This window comes from Talpa occidentalis, unplaced genomic scaffold (genome assembly GCF_014898055.3).
Source record: "Talpa occidentalis isolate TD23 unplaced genomic scaffold, MPIMG_talOcc4v2.1 talOcc4.10, whole genome shotgun sequence".
NCBI classification, from domain to species: domain Eukaryota; kingdom Metazoa; phylum Chordata; class Mammalia; order Eulipotyphla; family Talpidae; genus Talpa; species Talpa occidentalis.
In genome coordinates, this window is record NW_023600993.1 from 93,708,844 (window position 1) to 93,726,335 (window position 17,492).

The 17,492-nt window shown below is 40.8% G+C and overlaps 1 protein-coding gene across 4 annotated transcripts in view; it reads right to left on the bottom strand.

Annotated features, from left to right (window-relative positions):
• Positions 1-17,492, bottom strand: part of CHD6 (chromodomain helicase DNA binding protein 6) — a 189,447-nt gene that overhangs the window by 127,686 nt on the left and 44,269 nt on the right. For all 4 annotated transcript variants that reach the window (XM_054697659.1, XM_054697669.1, XM_037498908.2 and 1 more), the window contains one exon: positions 973-1,028. In XM_054697659.1, the coding sequence (XP_054553634.1) occupies positions 973-1,005 (33 nt within the window). In that variant the 5' untranslated portion in view covers positions 1,006-1,028. The remainder of the gene's footprint in view (positions 1-972; positions 1,029-17,492) is intronic.

The window sequence follows — 17,492 nt, forward strand, 5'->3', positions numbered from 1 at the left end:
GTTTGTCCACCAACTGATAACTCCATAAGGGCCAGAACAGGAAGAAAACGGTATGTAGGCTGTATATAGTCACTGCTCTTCCTGTTAAGAATTGGCAGCAGATGAGTCAATTATTTCCCAAAACAAATTTTGGTTTCACAGGGACCTACCCACTAGGAACAAATCAGAGGCAGTCCATGTAACCATATTCCTAAGTCACCCTTTCTCTATCCTCCGTGCACTCCAGATGTGAACTGGAGAGGAAAGTGGTTAGTTCCACTAAAACCTTTTGCATAGGGTCCCAGTAAAAGGCAGGGATTCATATCTCCCCAATTACCAGATTGCCATTCAATTCTGCAAAAGGAAAACCAGCAATGGAGATAGCTTCTTTCCAAGAGTCAAAGGCAGGTCCCCTATCCCACCTCCCAGAGTCACACTGGGTGGAGTCCTTGGGCTCCCTTGAATATGCATTACAGTACCAGCTAAGTAAATGATCCTGGCTGGATGGGACACATAGGTCGAATGTTTTTTCTCAATTCCCCATTCCATCAAGAAACCAAATGTCCAAGAGTTGCTATCCACATCCTTCCTATTTGTTCACAATTTTCTCTAGGAAGGAAACTTCTGCAAAATTTTCTTATAAATGAGAAATTGATAAATGAGAATGTTTTCAATTTAGCCAAACATCAAAAATGAAAAATAATCTCTTTTATAAGAATTTGAAGCTCTTCCAAGGAAGGAAAAGTTTCTCATCTACATACATAATTTTGAATAATATTCTGATACACAGTTTTTGTTACATTTTTTCCTATCTGGAAATGATATAAGTAAAAATGCACATTAAGTCATTCAAAACAGTTCTCAGTTACCATATGGAAATGGGAAACAGGTAGCAGGGCAACTACCAAAGACTAAGAGGTGAGTCAAAATTGCCAGGATCTCTCTTGTTAACGAGATGCTGGATGCATTCACTTAAAAGATGTGACCACTTACTTGCTTCTCTTTCTTCTGTATTTTCATTATCATATATTGAAGGAAGATAATTACTTCTGTAAGACATAAAAACAAAAGCAAAAGATTATGGTAAAATCCAAAATAAAAACATTTTAAATTGTCTCAGGATTAACTGTGACACATGAGAAAAACGTGGAACAGTTGATTACTTAAACAGAACATTTACAACCAATAGTCTTCTGGCCCTGCTACCCCAGAACCCTAAGCGGAACCATAAACCTATCCAACCTTATCCCAAGCCCTAATCTATAGTCCAGATGGGGGTGGAGTCAAGAAGATATTGTCTCTGTAGATAAACTAAGTCATAGAAGATGCTGGCATAATATATTATAAAGGAAAGGAACAGGAACCAAAAATAGTGACAAGACTATACTTAGTAGAAGAGAAGGGGTGGAAATATGCTAAGTTAAGAAAACCAATAAATAATGTCTACAAATGATAAATCAAGAAACAGAAATAGACACAATAAAAAAAAAAGAGACCTGAAAGAGTTAAATGTAGTTCTCTTAAAAAAGTCGGAAGTTGGGATTGTTGGGGGGAAAGGATGTCCTGAGCAAACTCCATGCAGGCTTGTGGACGCCACCCCCACGGCACTGGGAACTACAAATCCCATCATCACCAGAGGGGAGGCAGCAAGGACCTGAGGGCGGAGTTAAGCAACTGGGCTCTCAGTTTGGGTATGTAACTGGCCATGTGGCCGGGGTCACCCTCTTGGCCATGCCGCGTGCTGGTTTTTCGCCAGCTCAGCCGGTCTTTGGGGTTCCAGGTCAGCGGAACGGGTAGGACGCATTTACGAACTCATCTCCCTCTTGTCTCCCTGAGTTATTCATTTCCCCATTTCCCCCCGCCCTTGTAAATAAACCTTTTATCAAGCTTTGTGCATGTCTGCAGTTTAGCATCATTAAGTGTCCCCTTAAGCGGGTGGGTGAGGACCCACAGTCAGGCAACCCCATTTTATATCGGGGTTTGCCCTGTAACAGTATGAGATACAACATGTCTTAATTTCATCCTATGCTCTCCTAAGTTATATCTGATGTTTTAAACCCTGTTCATATAATTACTCAACAAAATAAATTCCAGTAATTCATGTGATTTTGAAAAAATGTTTGATCTTATTGGACCCAGGGCTTAAGCCCTCATTCCTGTCCCAACACCTTAAGCCCTGAATGACACTGAACTTTTTCTCACAAATGACTTTAGAACACCATAGCAATGAGAGCCCAGCAACTGGCTTTAAAGGCCCACCAGTACATGAGGGCACCCTGGAGTGCTGAAAGAATACTAGTCTAGGAAGCCCAGAATTTGGAGCTAATGGAATCACTAACCAGCCATACTGCCTCAGGTCTGAAGCGCTGGTTTTGCTCATACACAAACAATGGAGGGATCACAGAATCTCAACTTCTGGTTCTAGGTAGGATGTAGGCACTGCCTCATGGTCACTTTGTACTTTGATTCACCGGATAGCCTACAGAGTTCCAGAGTAGCACTCCCAGAGGCACTTGGGGTCCTTATTTTCAGGATTATTTCTCATATGCAGATGAATGCAGTATGTAAGGCATAAAGTGATGTAGTTTCTAAGTCAGTTCATGGTGGATATGATGCAAACTGATAAAGATGAAGGATTTGTCATTCCAATCATCCTTGGGGTCACCATTACAGACTACCATCAGTTTAAGGTCTTATCATTGTAGGTTTTTTTTCCCCTCCAAGAGTCAGAGGCAGTTCCTATAAAAAGGACCATAAAATGTTACTAGGATATTGTTACTAGCAAGGAGCACAGCAGCCATGGAAGCAACAGCTGCAAAGTGGGTCTAGTGAGCCTAGACCAGGGGGAGGGCAGAGCAGAACTGCTGAAAGCAGGAAAAGGGAAAGTCACCTCAGTAAATGATGCTTCTTAGAATGGCTGTGAGGATTAACATTTGTTGGGACAATTATTCACCTCTGGAAAACCAAAAATTCCAGAGAAATGTTAAGTGCTCTGAATCAGAGCAGTTAAAAAATTTTACCCTAATCTTTATTATAGTGGAGTCAGTGCTAAGTACATTATGTTAGTCCAAGTTTACCTCCTTTATCACTCAAATTCAAATTATTAGACCCCAGAAACCTGGCATTCTTGACCATTTACAAACTGCTGCAAATTCTGACTCATCTACTAAAAAAAAAAAATTCTGTCCAACAAAATAAAATCAAACATTGAATAAAATAAATTCCTACAAATGCCAATAAAAATTATTTCTATTATAATGTATAAAGAACAAGTATAATGCACGAGAGACATCAAAAACACAATTTTAAATTAAGTAACACAAACTAGCATGCAAATAAGCAGGACCCCACACTGCCAGAAATGTGTGGTAAATAGGTCCAACTGATCACTGCTAATGGCACTTCTAATTGGTTCAAGCTTTCTGAAGAGTATCCAGGCAATATGCCACTAAATCTATAAACTGTTCCAATCCTTTTATCTGCCAATTCTACTTTAAGGAATACAAAGCAGGAAATAAACATGAACCTTAGAGAAAGCAGAGAGAGATGAGGTGGGGTGAAATATGAAAATGCCTCACAGCAGAGTCTGGGCACGGGAGAGGACCACAGCAATCAGGGGCCCCATCAACCCCTGGGCCTGTGTCATCAAAGGCCTGAGAAGATCAGAGATGGCAGATGTGCCCAAGCTGGAAAGGCCAGGAGTGCGGTTGGTCCAAACAGGGCTTGAATTTGATTACTCAGCAAAGAGAAAAGGCTTAGAGGTAAAGAGGTAGGTTAAAGATTCTAAACCAAATCGCCCCACCTCAGTTTCTTTACATGCAAGATACTGCCGTCAGCAATATTCATAATCCTATCCCTGATTGGGGGGGGGGGAGAGAAAGAGAAATCCAAGTGGGAGTGATGTTACTAGAATTAACTGCTCTAGTTCACTGAAAACAATCTTAGGCAAACCCCATGTCATCATTGTGCAATCAATCAACAACACCCTGACGGACTATCACAAACCAGTGTGCGGCCACACCACAAGATAACATGTCATCAACATCAACAGGTTTTCAATAATCATTATTGACTCTGATTCATCCGTAGCATCCCAGTTTATAATGCACTCTCTTAAGTCAATTCAACATTTTTTTTTAACTTTTTTCATGGCTTAAATGTTAAAAAAACATTTAAGGCTAAATTTTATGTTATCAGGAATAGATGATACAACTATTGGTTATTAAATGGATATTAGATAACGATCTAATATTAGATATTAGATGGATATTAGATTAGATATTAAATATTAGATGGATACATTTAAACCATGTACAACTACTGTACATGGTTTTACGGCTTCTGTTGCTACATTGCCATCACTCAAAAGTTGTGATTAGATCTTTTTGACTCAATAAAGAATAAGGTAAACAGTAATCTGAGGGCCCCACAACTCAATTAGAAACCTAATTACAGACATATTCTGAAACTCCTAACTTTATGGACAAACCAGAATATTTGTCAACAAGAGAAAAAGTAATGGTGCAACATCCGAATTAGATGAACATTGGTAAGACTACTGCTCTCCTCCTGCATTTCAAAGCTTATGTATTAATATAACATTTCACTATCTTCACGAGAAGATAAACTAATAATGCAAAAAGCAAACAATATGAAAATTTCCATTCCTTCTTATACTCACTCATCTAACAGTGCTTCTACTAAGAAAAATGGAAGCCAGGTTTCAATAAAAACATTTTGAAAGCCTTTTTTTTTTTTTTTAATTAACTTCCAAATTGAAAATTCTGCAACAGAATTTTTGGTCTGGGCCATTCCAAGTTCCTAGTGCTATGTTATAGACACTTAAAAATAATAAAACATCAGGTACACACTATTCTGCTGTCCATTCACAGAAATTATTTACATTTACTACACCTGGGAATTCTGCCATCCTAACCATCCCTGCTCTATCGAGGAGGCTGCTGCACTAAGAGAGTGTTTCTGCAAGTACACACACAGCAGACCACTACCAGCGTCTTTCATAATCAGAGACAATAGAAGACATAACTGACAGAGGTAAGGACGGAGAACTTTGATGTTAACGGGCCCCCATCTGTCCACCTTATTGGGCACTTTGGGATACAGTACATGGGAAGGAACTTCAAAAATCAGATAAACCTCAAATTTTCCACAATAACATGTATTTTTATCTATTTACACAGAACCTCAAGCCTGTGGTTGGCTCCTAAGAACACTAATAATAGCGGCACAAATAAGGCAATCCCACATTGTTGGGGAGGAGGATGTTTTGCAAGGAACAGGAACAGCACATGATGAGTTCATCAAGGAGGCAGAATGGTCTTGGAGAATGTCCCTTCCTTAAATCCCTGTAAAACCACCTCTTACCAAAGCTCACTACCCTCAACAAACTGGACAATTTTACCTAAATCTTTTGCGAGGCTTGAAGCACTCCCTAGAAGGATAACAGCCAGGGTCTGAAATACTAAAAAGCTGAGTGTGAATCCACGCTCTAATGAGGATTAGACAGGTAAAATCTCTTCCACACTTTATTTCCTCACTCCTACCTCAAAGGACCTTAAGGAGAATTAAAAGAGATGATCAGGAGCCATAAGGCAGCCTTTGGTGTTGCCTGTTCTTGTAAGAGCTTCCTTCCCTCCAAGTGTCAGGGAAAGGTGGCCTTCTCTCCTGAGGACAATTCACCCTTCCATCTATACTTGGGAACCATCCTCTCCCATTTCTCAGTCACTTCTGATTCTTGATTACTTGGTAGTTAGTCTTTTCTTCATTTCATGCAGGTCTCTCCTCAAATGCCAACTTACTAGTGTTGTCTTCCCTACCTGTGGGTACCATCAACCACCAGTGCCTAAGCACCCTCCAGGAAAGAACTCTGTTCTGCAGTACAGAGTTCAGTGTCTGGCACTTGGAATCTTCAATGATCATCTGTGGAATGACACAGTGAACAGATGGGAAAGATATATTTACAGAAAAGGCTTTGGGCTCCCACTTTCTTCATCATAACCGGTGGGCTCTCTTTTTCCTGGTTATTCTGTTCTTTTAGTCTAATCACATGTGTTACCATTCTTCATTCATGCTTTTTTCATAGCACTAAGTGTACTTAGCTTAAGGATTCAATGATATAATGCTTAAAACAAAAACTAATAGCCCCCTGACTCTACTCCCCACTCCTGATTCACTCTTTAGGGCCTCCCCGGTGGCGCAGTCGGTTGAGCACCACACTGTGAAGCTATCCACAGCCTCTGCAGTGCGGGTTCGATTCCCGGCCGGCCAGGGCAAGTCCCACGTGGCCCAGCGGACCTCTCCTGACTTGCCGGCTTTTTCCGTCTGCCTGTTCTGCTCCCGGCTCTGTCTCTGGTGAATTCTCTCAGCCTCCTGGGCTATTAAACTTTAACAAAAAAAAAATAAAGGTAATCATTTGGTTGTTAGATGTTCTTCTACTTTCCCTATTTCTAAAAAACATGCTAACAAAATGCTCTTAATTTCTCCCCAATTTCAGATATTACTCTATTGGCTTCTTCCTATGGAACAGGAGTTGGCAAATATCTTTTTTTTTTTAAATCTTCAAACTAAATAATAATGTCTTTATTTCTCTCATAATTTTTACGACGTGAACACCTGCATTTCAGCCACAGCCTCTACTTCCAGGTGACTTCATCATTGGGTCTCAGTTCCCTTTTAAATAACATACTGTTATTCCAGAAGGCAGTTAGCTTTTCATCATTCCTTCTGTCTAGGTAACATCCAAGGACGAACCCCCTAGGTACAAGTACATGTACCCAGTGGTCCCGTACCATCTGAAGTCAATTCTTTGTGGATGCTGCAACCTCCGCGCCGGCAACGACCCTGCGACAGACAAGGGCAGCGCGAGCCGGCCCTGGCCGCGCCGCTCGGGAGGGGATTGGCAAATATCTTTATATAGACAGATAACAAATATTTTAGACTCTATGGACCATACCATCTCCACTGCAGCTCCTTTATTCTGCCACTGCAGCACAAAAGCAGCCATAGATAATATACACATGAATGGGGTCTGGCTGTGTTCCAATAAAACTTTACTTACAAAACAGTAATGCCTTGTTATGGAAGATAAAGTATTAGTTCCCCAATATAGTTATTATCGTCATTATTTACTGAATCAGTGCTTAATTTAGTTAAGCTATAAACTCTATTGTTAAAATTTTCTTTTGCAATCTTTTCTCCTAAAGATAGTATCTCTTTATAAAACCTGCTTTGTTTTCTGTGGCCCACTAAACTCAAATGCTCTCCTACAATCCCTTAAATCTCTTCACAATTTAAATTGGATCCCCTACCTTGGGTTATTATATATGGAGTCCTCTACATTTTTTCCCATCTGTTTCAATGCTTCATAAGAATTCTCATCACTACACATACACCTAGAGTCCTTGTGTCCCTCTCAAGGGCGGACTCCTGTTTACACTCTCATGAGTGAATCACAACTTTCATTAATGCTCTAAGGAATACATGAATGAGAGATAAGTTTCTGACACCTTCAAGTCTGAATACGCTTCTCTTCTACCTTGATGGTTTTGGTGGATAGCAAGTCAGGCTGAAGATCAATTTCTCCTTGGAATTTTGAGCACTGTGTATTGCCCCTTTGTCCTGTTCCTTCTACCACCTTTATGTACTCTGAATCATTCTGATCCCTAATTATTTCTATGCACTTTCTCTTCCTTCTTGGAAAGCTTTTAGGATCATCTTTTCATAATGAATACCCCATGAGGCTAGGCACTGTGTGGCAAATTCTTTCGCAATACCAAACTCAGATCACAGTTCTGAGAAATTCTCCTGTATTATTTCTTCATAATTCCTGCCATTATTTTCTCTTAATGGAACTCCTCTTACTGTATTTGAAGGATAATGGGCTGTATCTTTACTTTTCTCTCTTCATTATAAAGCTTTTTTTTTTAATCTTCTTCATGTTTTGATTTTTGGGAGATTTACTACTGACTTCAACCAGTATCTTGTATTGCTATAATTCTTTTTTTTTTTAAAGATTTATTTATTTATACAAGAACTGGGGTACAGGTCAGAAGCATGGGAGGGTGACAGAATTCACCACAGACAGAGCAGGGAGCAGAACAGGCAGACAGACCTAAGATACTGCTGAGGGGAGCAGTGGGCGAGGCAGGAGAGGTCTGTCCCGTCATGTGGGTTTCTCCCTAGCCGGCGGGGAATCAAACCGGCTCTGCAGAAGCTATGGACAGCTTCACAGCGCGGCACTCAACCACTGCGCCAACGGGGAGGCCCCTATTGCTGTAATTCTTTACTATAACCTGTCGCACCTGAAACAGTGTAAAGATGTAAACTAAGGAAGCTGTCTCTTTATGGACTAGATCACAGAATCAGAACTGAATAGGATTTTTGAGATCACAGAGCCAAACACTTTTATTTTTAAAGATGACTGAGACACATCTGCATAATACAGAAGAAGAAATATCAATTCCAAATCCCAGTACATCTCTTCAGTCAGAGAAAATCATTTAAACCCCTAATCTGGTGATAAAAATCAACTTGCTTGATAAGAATCTCTATAAAGGGTAGCAGTGAGGCAAGTGGCCAGAGCTATCCAATATTTCCCGGTAAAGTAAAATCTTTGTCATTAGATCCTATGCCCTAATGTCAATTGACCCTGGTCAGGAATGATCATTTCTGCAAACACAGACCTGAAGAAACAAAACTCCCATCAGCCAAGTCCACTCAAGGTCCAGAGTCCTGAAAATTCAAGTTATATCCCTATATGGGCAGACAAAGGGTCTTATAAATGATACTCACTATTATGTCAAATATTCTCACCAGAAACACAAAATCATTCAACTCTTTACCCTTTAATGCCTTTTGTGGGGGCAGAGTAATATCTGTAGACTTGGGAGTGGAGGTATCTAGTTCCCGACACAAAGGTGATGTGATTTTGTATGATTTTTTCAATCTCCCTGCATCTCCCCCAGTCTCTCTATTTGTAGAACAGAGACCAGAACACTGAGTTCTACTTGAAACAGGCGAAATCTGGAAGAACAGTGAGAATGAACCATAGTGAAGGGAAAGAACTTAAAACTCAGACAATGCTTTTATCTAAGATAATGGAATTAAGGGTCAGAGTTGTCAAGTGGTTGCTTACAATTATTTAGAGCCACAAGAATTAGATTTTCTTATTTCTGACTCAGCCCTTAGCACTACATCAAGTTGCCTTGTCAATAAGGAAAATAGCAAAAGTGGGAGGTGAGGATTTGGAGATGTTCTATTCAGGACATTCAGAGTGGGCAGAGGTTAGAGCGATATTCTATACATAAAATACAACCATCTAGAAAAAGAAGAGAAGAGAGCCCATATACAGGGGATGGGGGGTGAAGGGGAGGAGCAGGCTGTAGTAGAGAAAAGCTTTGATCCATCCATGGGGTGAATAAGAAGCAATTTAAAAAGCTTGATAAAATTATCACTCAAGAATAACTTTTAAGCACATTGTAGACAAGCTGGAGGAATCCTTCTGATATTACAAACAAGTGAACAAAATAATTCATACGATGATAATAAAATGTGGAGGGACATAACTGCGAGCAATCCTGTTTAAATTCTTTGTACATTATAAAGCCAGCCATTTGAATTCTCAATTGTTAAACGAAATTGTTTTGGAGTGATTTATAGTAAGGAACAAAGTCTACCTGGATAACAATCCAATACAAAGTAAACAAATTAAAAGAATCATAAAGCAGACAACACTCACTAGAGTTTTTAAGTTGGGATAAATAATAAAATAATAAAAGAAAAACCACATATTTATGGTCATCCAGACTCGATACTCATTCTGTAGGAAACAGAGCTAGCCCACAGTCAGTTCAGTCTCCTAAAGGCTGTTCGACTCTGACACCTCCTGCACTTTCCTTGGAATCTACGAATTTTTGTTGACTAGAAATTGAGAAGCGATTTTTTTAAGCTCTGGATTTCTGAAAGATGATAGTTTTTAATTCTCTCCCGCCCTCAGTTCCCCCTTAACCCAAAACCAAAAAGGTAGAATGTACTGTTGTAAACGCAGAACCAGTCTGTGAGGGAATATACAGAGTAAGTTGCTGCATGATGTGACTGAGATATATGTAAAAAGTTCCTTCAAAAGCAAGTACAGACAGCAGTGGGTGATGGTGAGTCAGGTGGTTGACCACAGGAACCTCCTGCCAATAAAATGCCCTGAGCACTACAAATTTAGATGCACTACACTAAGAGCAGAAAGGACAGGTCAAAAGCAGAATATTCAAAAGGCAACCTTAAGCAAATTTAAGCCAATTAACTCAAATCTGTCAACACCATCTTTATCAAGTATGGCCCATCTAATTTACCTAACAAATTAGAGTAGGTCACCAATTTTAAATTAGTATTATATCAACAAATAACGTATTGTTAAAACTATGCCATCTAACCCCTAAATTAACTAAGACATTTTCAGATTGGCCAGTAGCACTACCTTAGGCGGACTGCCTGAAGAGATGGCAGAATTCACTCCAGAATGAGCAAGGAAAAAAGTACCTAAGAGTCTGTTGTAGTATCAATTCAGAGATCACAAACAATTTTGAAAGATAAACGTAATTTCTTAATTCCCATCACTTCCCACTTATATTACTTTATATTTATATTACCCATTCCAATGTTCCTTTCTTTCAGCATAAACTCAGAGACAGGCAGATGTGATAAAGATTTTTCTACATACACAGACAGCCAGTATAGTGGATAACATATTAACAAACTGCCACTCTAGAATATAAGTGCAGAATGAGATCCATACCTTCAATCACAGGCACCCACCCTTTCCTTAAAGATGCTACCTGCACATGTTGAAGCTCTTTATTGGTAGCACAGTGTAAGCCCAGTTTAATAATGGAATGAAGTAAATTCTCTCATTAGGCTGGACATGAAATCCAAGCACTGGTTCTTAAAGATTCAACAGAATCAGAAGTTTGTGACAAAGCTGGATATGACAGAGAAGTATAATAAAAGCAGCCCTCAAGCAGAGGAATATACAGTAACAGCCCTCCAGCAGTAGCGGGCCTGTGTCAGATTCACGTTTGGATCCCTAATACCCCGGACAGGAACTACAACATATTAAGTACACAACTAGGGGTTAGCTGAGTAAATGGATTGAACTGACAAATGAAAGACCTCCCAGGGCCTCTCCTGGTGGCACAGGTGGTTGATCAAGCACAGCGCTGTGAAGCTGTCCACAGCCTCTGCAGCGCCGGTTCGATCCCAGCCGGCTAGTGAGGGTCCCACATGGCGTGGCAGACCTCTCCTGTCTCACTGGCTGCTCCCCTCAGCAGTTTATTTCATCAGTCTGCCTGTTCTGTTCCCAGCTCTGTCTCTGGTGAATCCTCTCACCCTCCCACACATCTGGCCTGTACCCCGGTTCTTGTATAAAAAATAAATAAATCTTTAAAAAAAAATTTAAAAAAAAGAAAGCCCTCCCAGACTAGTTTCATCACTCACACTATTTTCTTTCCTCTACCCTCAAATGACCTAAGTGTCAAAAAATATATGGAAACCATTTTTGCAAGGGAATCATTCTAGGTTCTCAGCCTTCTCTGTTAAATGCTTGTGGTAACTTGCCCTGGCTGAAGTCTCTCTATAAAAGGATCACCAGTCATTCAAAGCACAAAAACATTCCTATCCCATATACATGGAGATACCCAGCTCTGTACACAAAAGTAAGCAATTCCAAGTCTGTCACTTCTGTTCACTTTAATCTGACTTAATGAATGGGCTTTAAACACCTTTCAAATTTACTCAAAGTTCTATTCTTCGTGTAATGCCAGAGTTTCTTAGCTAACTTTGTTTTCTACACACAGAACTTCTCTCTAGATCCCATAATCTCTTAGACCCAGTTCAAAGTTCAATTTGGCAGATTACTTTGATTCTGCACCCAGAGTTACCCACTCCTGAACAAAAAAGTACTTCTCCTTGCAGCTGTTAAAAGCCACACAGTCTCCTATCACCATCAATTCCTGAACCAAATACCTATGGTTCCTATCATCACTAAAAGCATGGAGTTACCATGGGGAGTTACATGGGAGTTACCACTGCAGGTTCCCAAATCTCTTAGCCAGGAAAAAAAAAAGAATCTGGTCATTTATCAGCTGCCACAAGAAGGGTATATCAATGACAAAGAAAAAGGCGAAGATAATGCTTACAGAGAGCAGCGATATTTTATTTAGACTAAGAGCTATTTGAAAGGCCTTAAAAAAAACCCACAACAACATAGAAGCTGCTTTGAACAACATTCAAAGACTTGGTAAGAATGATGGCAACAAAAAGAAGTGTAAGCTGCTCTACAGTGGGCCCTAAGGCCTTTAACAAATTGATCCCAAATAAAAAGGTTATCTGACAATATTTTTTAATTAGATACCTGTTTTTTGATATTAAGTTATACAATCCTCAAGCAGGTCTCCTATTCTGGACCGGATCCTATTTTTAAGTACATACTTTTGAAAGCAAGCTGTACAACATTTAACTTTTCAGATGTATAATAAACATTTTTATTTTTATTTTTATTTTTTTTTATAGAGGCATGTTATTTATTTGTTTTATTTGTTTGTTTGTTTATACATGCACTGGGTACAGTCAGAAGCGTGGGAGGGTGAGAGAATTCACCAGAGCCAGAGCGGGGAGCAGAGCAGGCAGAAGGACCAAAGTACACTGCTGAGGGGAGCAGTGGGCGGCAGGAGAGGTCTGCCCATGCGGGACCCTCCTCCGATGGCCGAGGAGCAGCCGGGGATGGAACCGGCGCCGCAGAGGCCGCGGGCAGCTTCGCAACCCAGCTCTCAACCGCTGCGCCATCAGGGAGGCCCTAATAAGCATTTTTAAAAGTATAGTTTTTCACAAACTGAACACACGTATGTAAGCAGCATCCGTGTACAATACCACAAAAGCCCATTCCTGCTCCTTTTTGGTCACTACTATCTTTCTTCAAAGAGCCTACCTTCTAACAGTAAAAATTCATTTTTGCTTACTTGTTTACCTTATAAAAGAATAATTATATATTATGAACTGATGTCTGGCTTCTGTACTAGTTACCAACTGATTGCCTCTCAACTCCAAATTCACCCTTCAGTACCTGCTCTGTGATAATTCACAGAGCATGATGTTAAGCTTCGTCAGCAGAGGGTGCTGGAGGGACATCACAGAAGAAAAGCAGTTTGTCTTTCAGGTTCAAGAGTGCAGTGTTTTTGTTATGGTTTGTTTATACCTCTGCTGGTGGTCAGCAGTGAGAGCACATAGGGACATCTAGGGGTGCTCTGTCCCAGGAACATGACTAAAGATGAGCTGGAAACTTTAATTTGCTGGCACAGGTCCCACCTACACTTGAGGATAATGAAATTATTCCATGGTTATTTTCTTCTCTAAGATAAACATACCCCGATATTTAATATTACTATTTGATCCCACATATTTTCTGTTTTTTCCTAAACCTTCTATATTCTATATCCTCCTTAATTTTGCAAAGTCAGAGATTGAACTAAGATACTTTATTTCGTTGAAGTACAATCAATCCTTATAAATATCAATCTAAAACCAAAAGTTAAATCTTACAGTGAAATGTTGAAGGCATTCCTACTATTAATAAGGCAGGAAAAAACAAGGATGCCACCTATTAATGTTACTCTGCGCTTTCTAGAGAATAAAGAGGGAAATAATGAGACGCATAAACTGGAAAGCAAGATATAAATGTATTACTTTTATATGTGACTGTTTTTCTTATAAGCCCATGAGAAGAAACTAGGAAAACAAAGAAAAAGAGTCTATAGGAAGGTCAGTTAAAAAGTATGTCTACAAACATTAATAACTGTAGAAAGAAATAGCAAGCTTTCCTCACGTATGCAGTGACTGCTATCCACACGATGCTTACCAAGTGAAGGCAGCTCTGCTGTTCTGGCTATGACTGGTGCTGAGGCAAAGGCCCACTTACATAAGCAGACCTGAAAAGGCAAGCCCCTGCTGCAAAGTTCCGCACCATAAATCGACCCAAAGAACAGAAGCCCACAGGGCAACTAGTGTTTACCTTGTTTTCATGACCATAATCACCACGATTCTGGGGAGAGCTGTTAGAAAATGCCAATGTAACATTCACCCTGCATTTCTAATACACCCAATTCAACCCCCTCTAAAATTCCTCCCTCTCCTTTCATGGTTTATCACATCTCTGAGGAGCTGCCACCTCACTCAGCACACAACAGCAGACAGGCAGGACAGTCACCAAGGAAACCAAAGAACTGACTTTTTCTTCTATTATGAAATGAGGGTGTCTGACCCATGATTTTAACGATCCAAGGGATCTGATGCCCTGAAATCCTGTAATTCTATAGCATCCCCCCTACACACACACACACACACACACACACACACACACACACACACACACACACACACGTAACTATGTACCAGGAAAAAGAGAAATTCATGGGAAATGAATGCTGCGAAAACATTAATATGGGTCCTGTTTCACTAAGTTCTTCAATCTCTAAAAGCATAAGAAAGCTGGGTTATTTTTTTAACATACAAGGAAAATAAATTCATTTTTTCCTTCAAGAAAAACTTACTAAAAAAGAAAGACTGCACAGAAGTCAGGAAGATGATTCATGAAATCTGTTTCTGTTAGAAGGCACAAACATCTTTGCTAAAAACATGTTACTTTAAGAAAGTCTCTAAATTTGGTAAGAATGAGCCATGAAATAATGATTTCCAAAATTAAATATAGCATCAATATCTAAAGCTGTAAATAGAATAAAAATAAGAGATGTTGTCTTTAAATCCATCCTCATTCCTATATACCTAAGGTATAACCCTGGAGATCTTACCATCGGCACACAACTGCTTGATGCGCCACAGATCAAAAGACACTAGGATAACTCCATCTCAGTCAGTGCCTGGCCTGAGGAAGCCTCCTCATTAGTTTTGTGTAACTCTTATCCCTATCAATCATATTCAACTGTTCAAACCATTAGATTGTTATTATAGTGTTCAGATTCTTGAGGATCTAGTTATTTTCTTATCCATGCAGATTCACCTCTTATACCACTACAAAGCAAGTACAATTCAAATACAAAAGCATAGAGAAAGGTAGAGACTTTTAGTGAAAGAATATGGCGATTCAAATTATTCATTTTTCTCATCTGAATTGACATTTGATAGAAATAATAAATTCACTTACAAAAGCAAAACTAGAATGATGGGTAGCAAAGGAGGGGAAGAGAACAGTCTGTTAAAATATAAGACACATTACCTCGATTTCAAAAAATTACTCAGCAAAGAGACAATAGAGATAAACTTGGAATCAGTCTATGGTGCCTCCGAGTCAGAGACTGATGGCTGCTATTTATTACGATTTGGGGAATTTGAAAAATTGTTTTTATGGTATCAGATACTAGTGACATGGCTCCAAAATAGTCATCTGCTCCAAAAATAACCTGAAATTGTGTAGCTAAGGTCTGGGTAGCTGTTTAAGAGGACATGTGAATTGAACTTCACACAAAAGGGTCCAAAGGCCAGGTACCCTGTGTGAATATATCTGACTGCGACCTCAAGCTGTCTGCTAAGTTTCCCTTGTGACTTTTACATCTATTCTGACCTCATAAATACCTCTACCCCAATGATACCAGCATCTGTTTCTGAAAAAGGCTGTTTCTGCATTCATCTAAAGTTTTAAATTAGATTCAAAAAACATTCTAGAGTAAGAAGGACGTTCCTAAATGGGAAACACTACATATTTGCTCCTAAATGGACATATTGTATATATTGTATATAAAAACACACAAGCAAGCAAAATACATGCATAGAAAACTATGCCCACAGATGTAGATATCTAAAGTGAGACATACATATTATTTATATGCAAATATCAACAGTTAGCTTCCTGAGGCTAGGAGGATAGCACAACAGAGAGATACTCTGTCCTTCTGCTAAGAGCACAGGTTCTGCAAGCAAGCAATCTGGGTCTAAATGTAACCTGTCTACTTTATTAGTTTACTACTTTATTAGTTGCGTGACCAGAACAAATCAATTAATCTCTTCTGCCTCAATTTCATCTCATGTAAAGCAGGAATAATAATCATGTGAGGATTAATTGGTACATGCAAATTACAAAATAGCACATAGAATATAATGTAAAATATTACTATTGATATTTATACAATAGCCATCTATGTACTACCTATCAATAAAAAATGTGACTGATGGGCCTCCCTGATGGCACAGGGGTTCAAGTTTCAGCACTATCAAGCTATCCCCAGCCACTGTAGCATGAGTTCAATTCCCAGCCAGGGACCTAACCCACATGGCACAGCAGACCTCTCCTGTCTTGCCTGCTGCTCCCCTCAGCAGTGTATTTCAGTAGATTTGCCTGTTCGGCTCCCCACTCTGTCTCTAGTGAATCCTTTCAACCCCTGCAATGCCGGCCTACACTCCAGTTCTTGCATGCATATATAAATCTTTAAAAAATAAATAAAATAGGAGGGCGGAGCAACATGGCGGCGAGGAGACGCTGCGAGTAAGATCTCCCATTAAAAAAAAGTTAATAGGGAGGAAAAGCGGCAGGTCCCAGTGAGAACTGGGACACGGAAGATAAACAGACGACTCCAGCAAACTGCCCGAAGAAGAAAGTTGCCATAAAAGAGGACGAGAAGGGAGGGAAGCGCAGAACCCCGCTCCCCTCCCCCGCCCACAAAGTCGGCACTCTCCGACCGGCAGAGAGGAGGGAATCAACAAACCAAAACGGCCAACAAGAAAAACGGACACAGCAAGCGGGACTGTGAGTGGAAAGGAACTATTGCAGCCACCACACCCCGTGAACGGGAGCTGAGGCGAACCCTGCAGGATCCGCCGTGGAGGTGAGCTCCAGGCGCCATTAAAGAGAGCCCCGCCCCCCAGGAGGAGACCAGCACCAGCACACAGCCCCCGCCGCCCGGTAAGCCTGCCCGGAAAGTGGCGCGGATCCAGACCGGATTGCAGCTGCCCAGGTCCCCGCGCCTGCGACCTAGGCTTGCAGGGAGACGGCAGAGGCCCTCCCTGAGTGAGCAGGAACAAGGCGCCCAGGCAGGGGAGCGGGATTCAAAAGGCGCCATTCCCGCGCCACTGATCTGGGCTACAGCCCGCGTCCTGGAACTGAGGGCTTTGGAACTGAGACCCGGGGCACGAAATTAGGGGCGTGGGTTCCCCACGACGGTGGGGCACAAGGCAGACATAGCACCCCAAAGCCGTTGAGGTGTACCCTACCATCCCCGCTCTGCTCCCTGTCCCACGGGGTGGAAAATCAGCTCCCCAAGGGCTCTAGGAGAGATCTCTGGCGCCACCTAGCGACTTGACCCCAGCACAGGCTACTGAAGGAGCTAGTGGCCAGCTGGGGAGTTAGCCCACACCTGGCTCCTTCCGAACAAGTAGTCTGAGCCCACAGGGAGAGCGAGCACCCACAGCAGGGGCAGACCAGGCGCGCAGAAGAGTGTGCC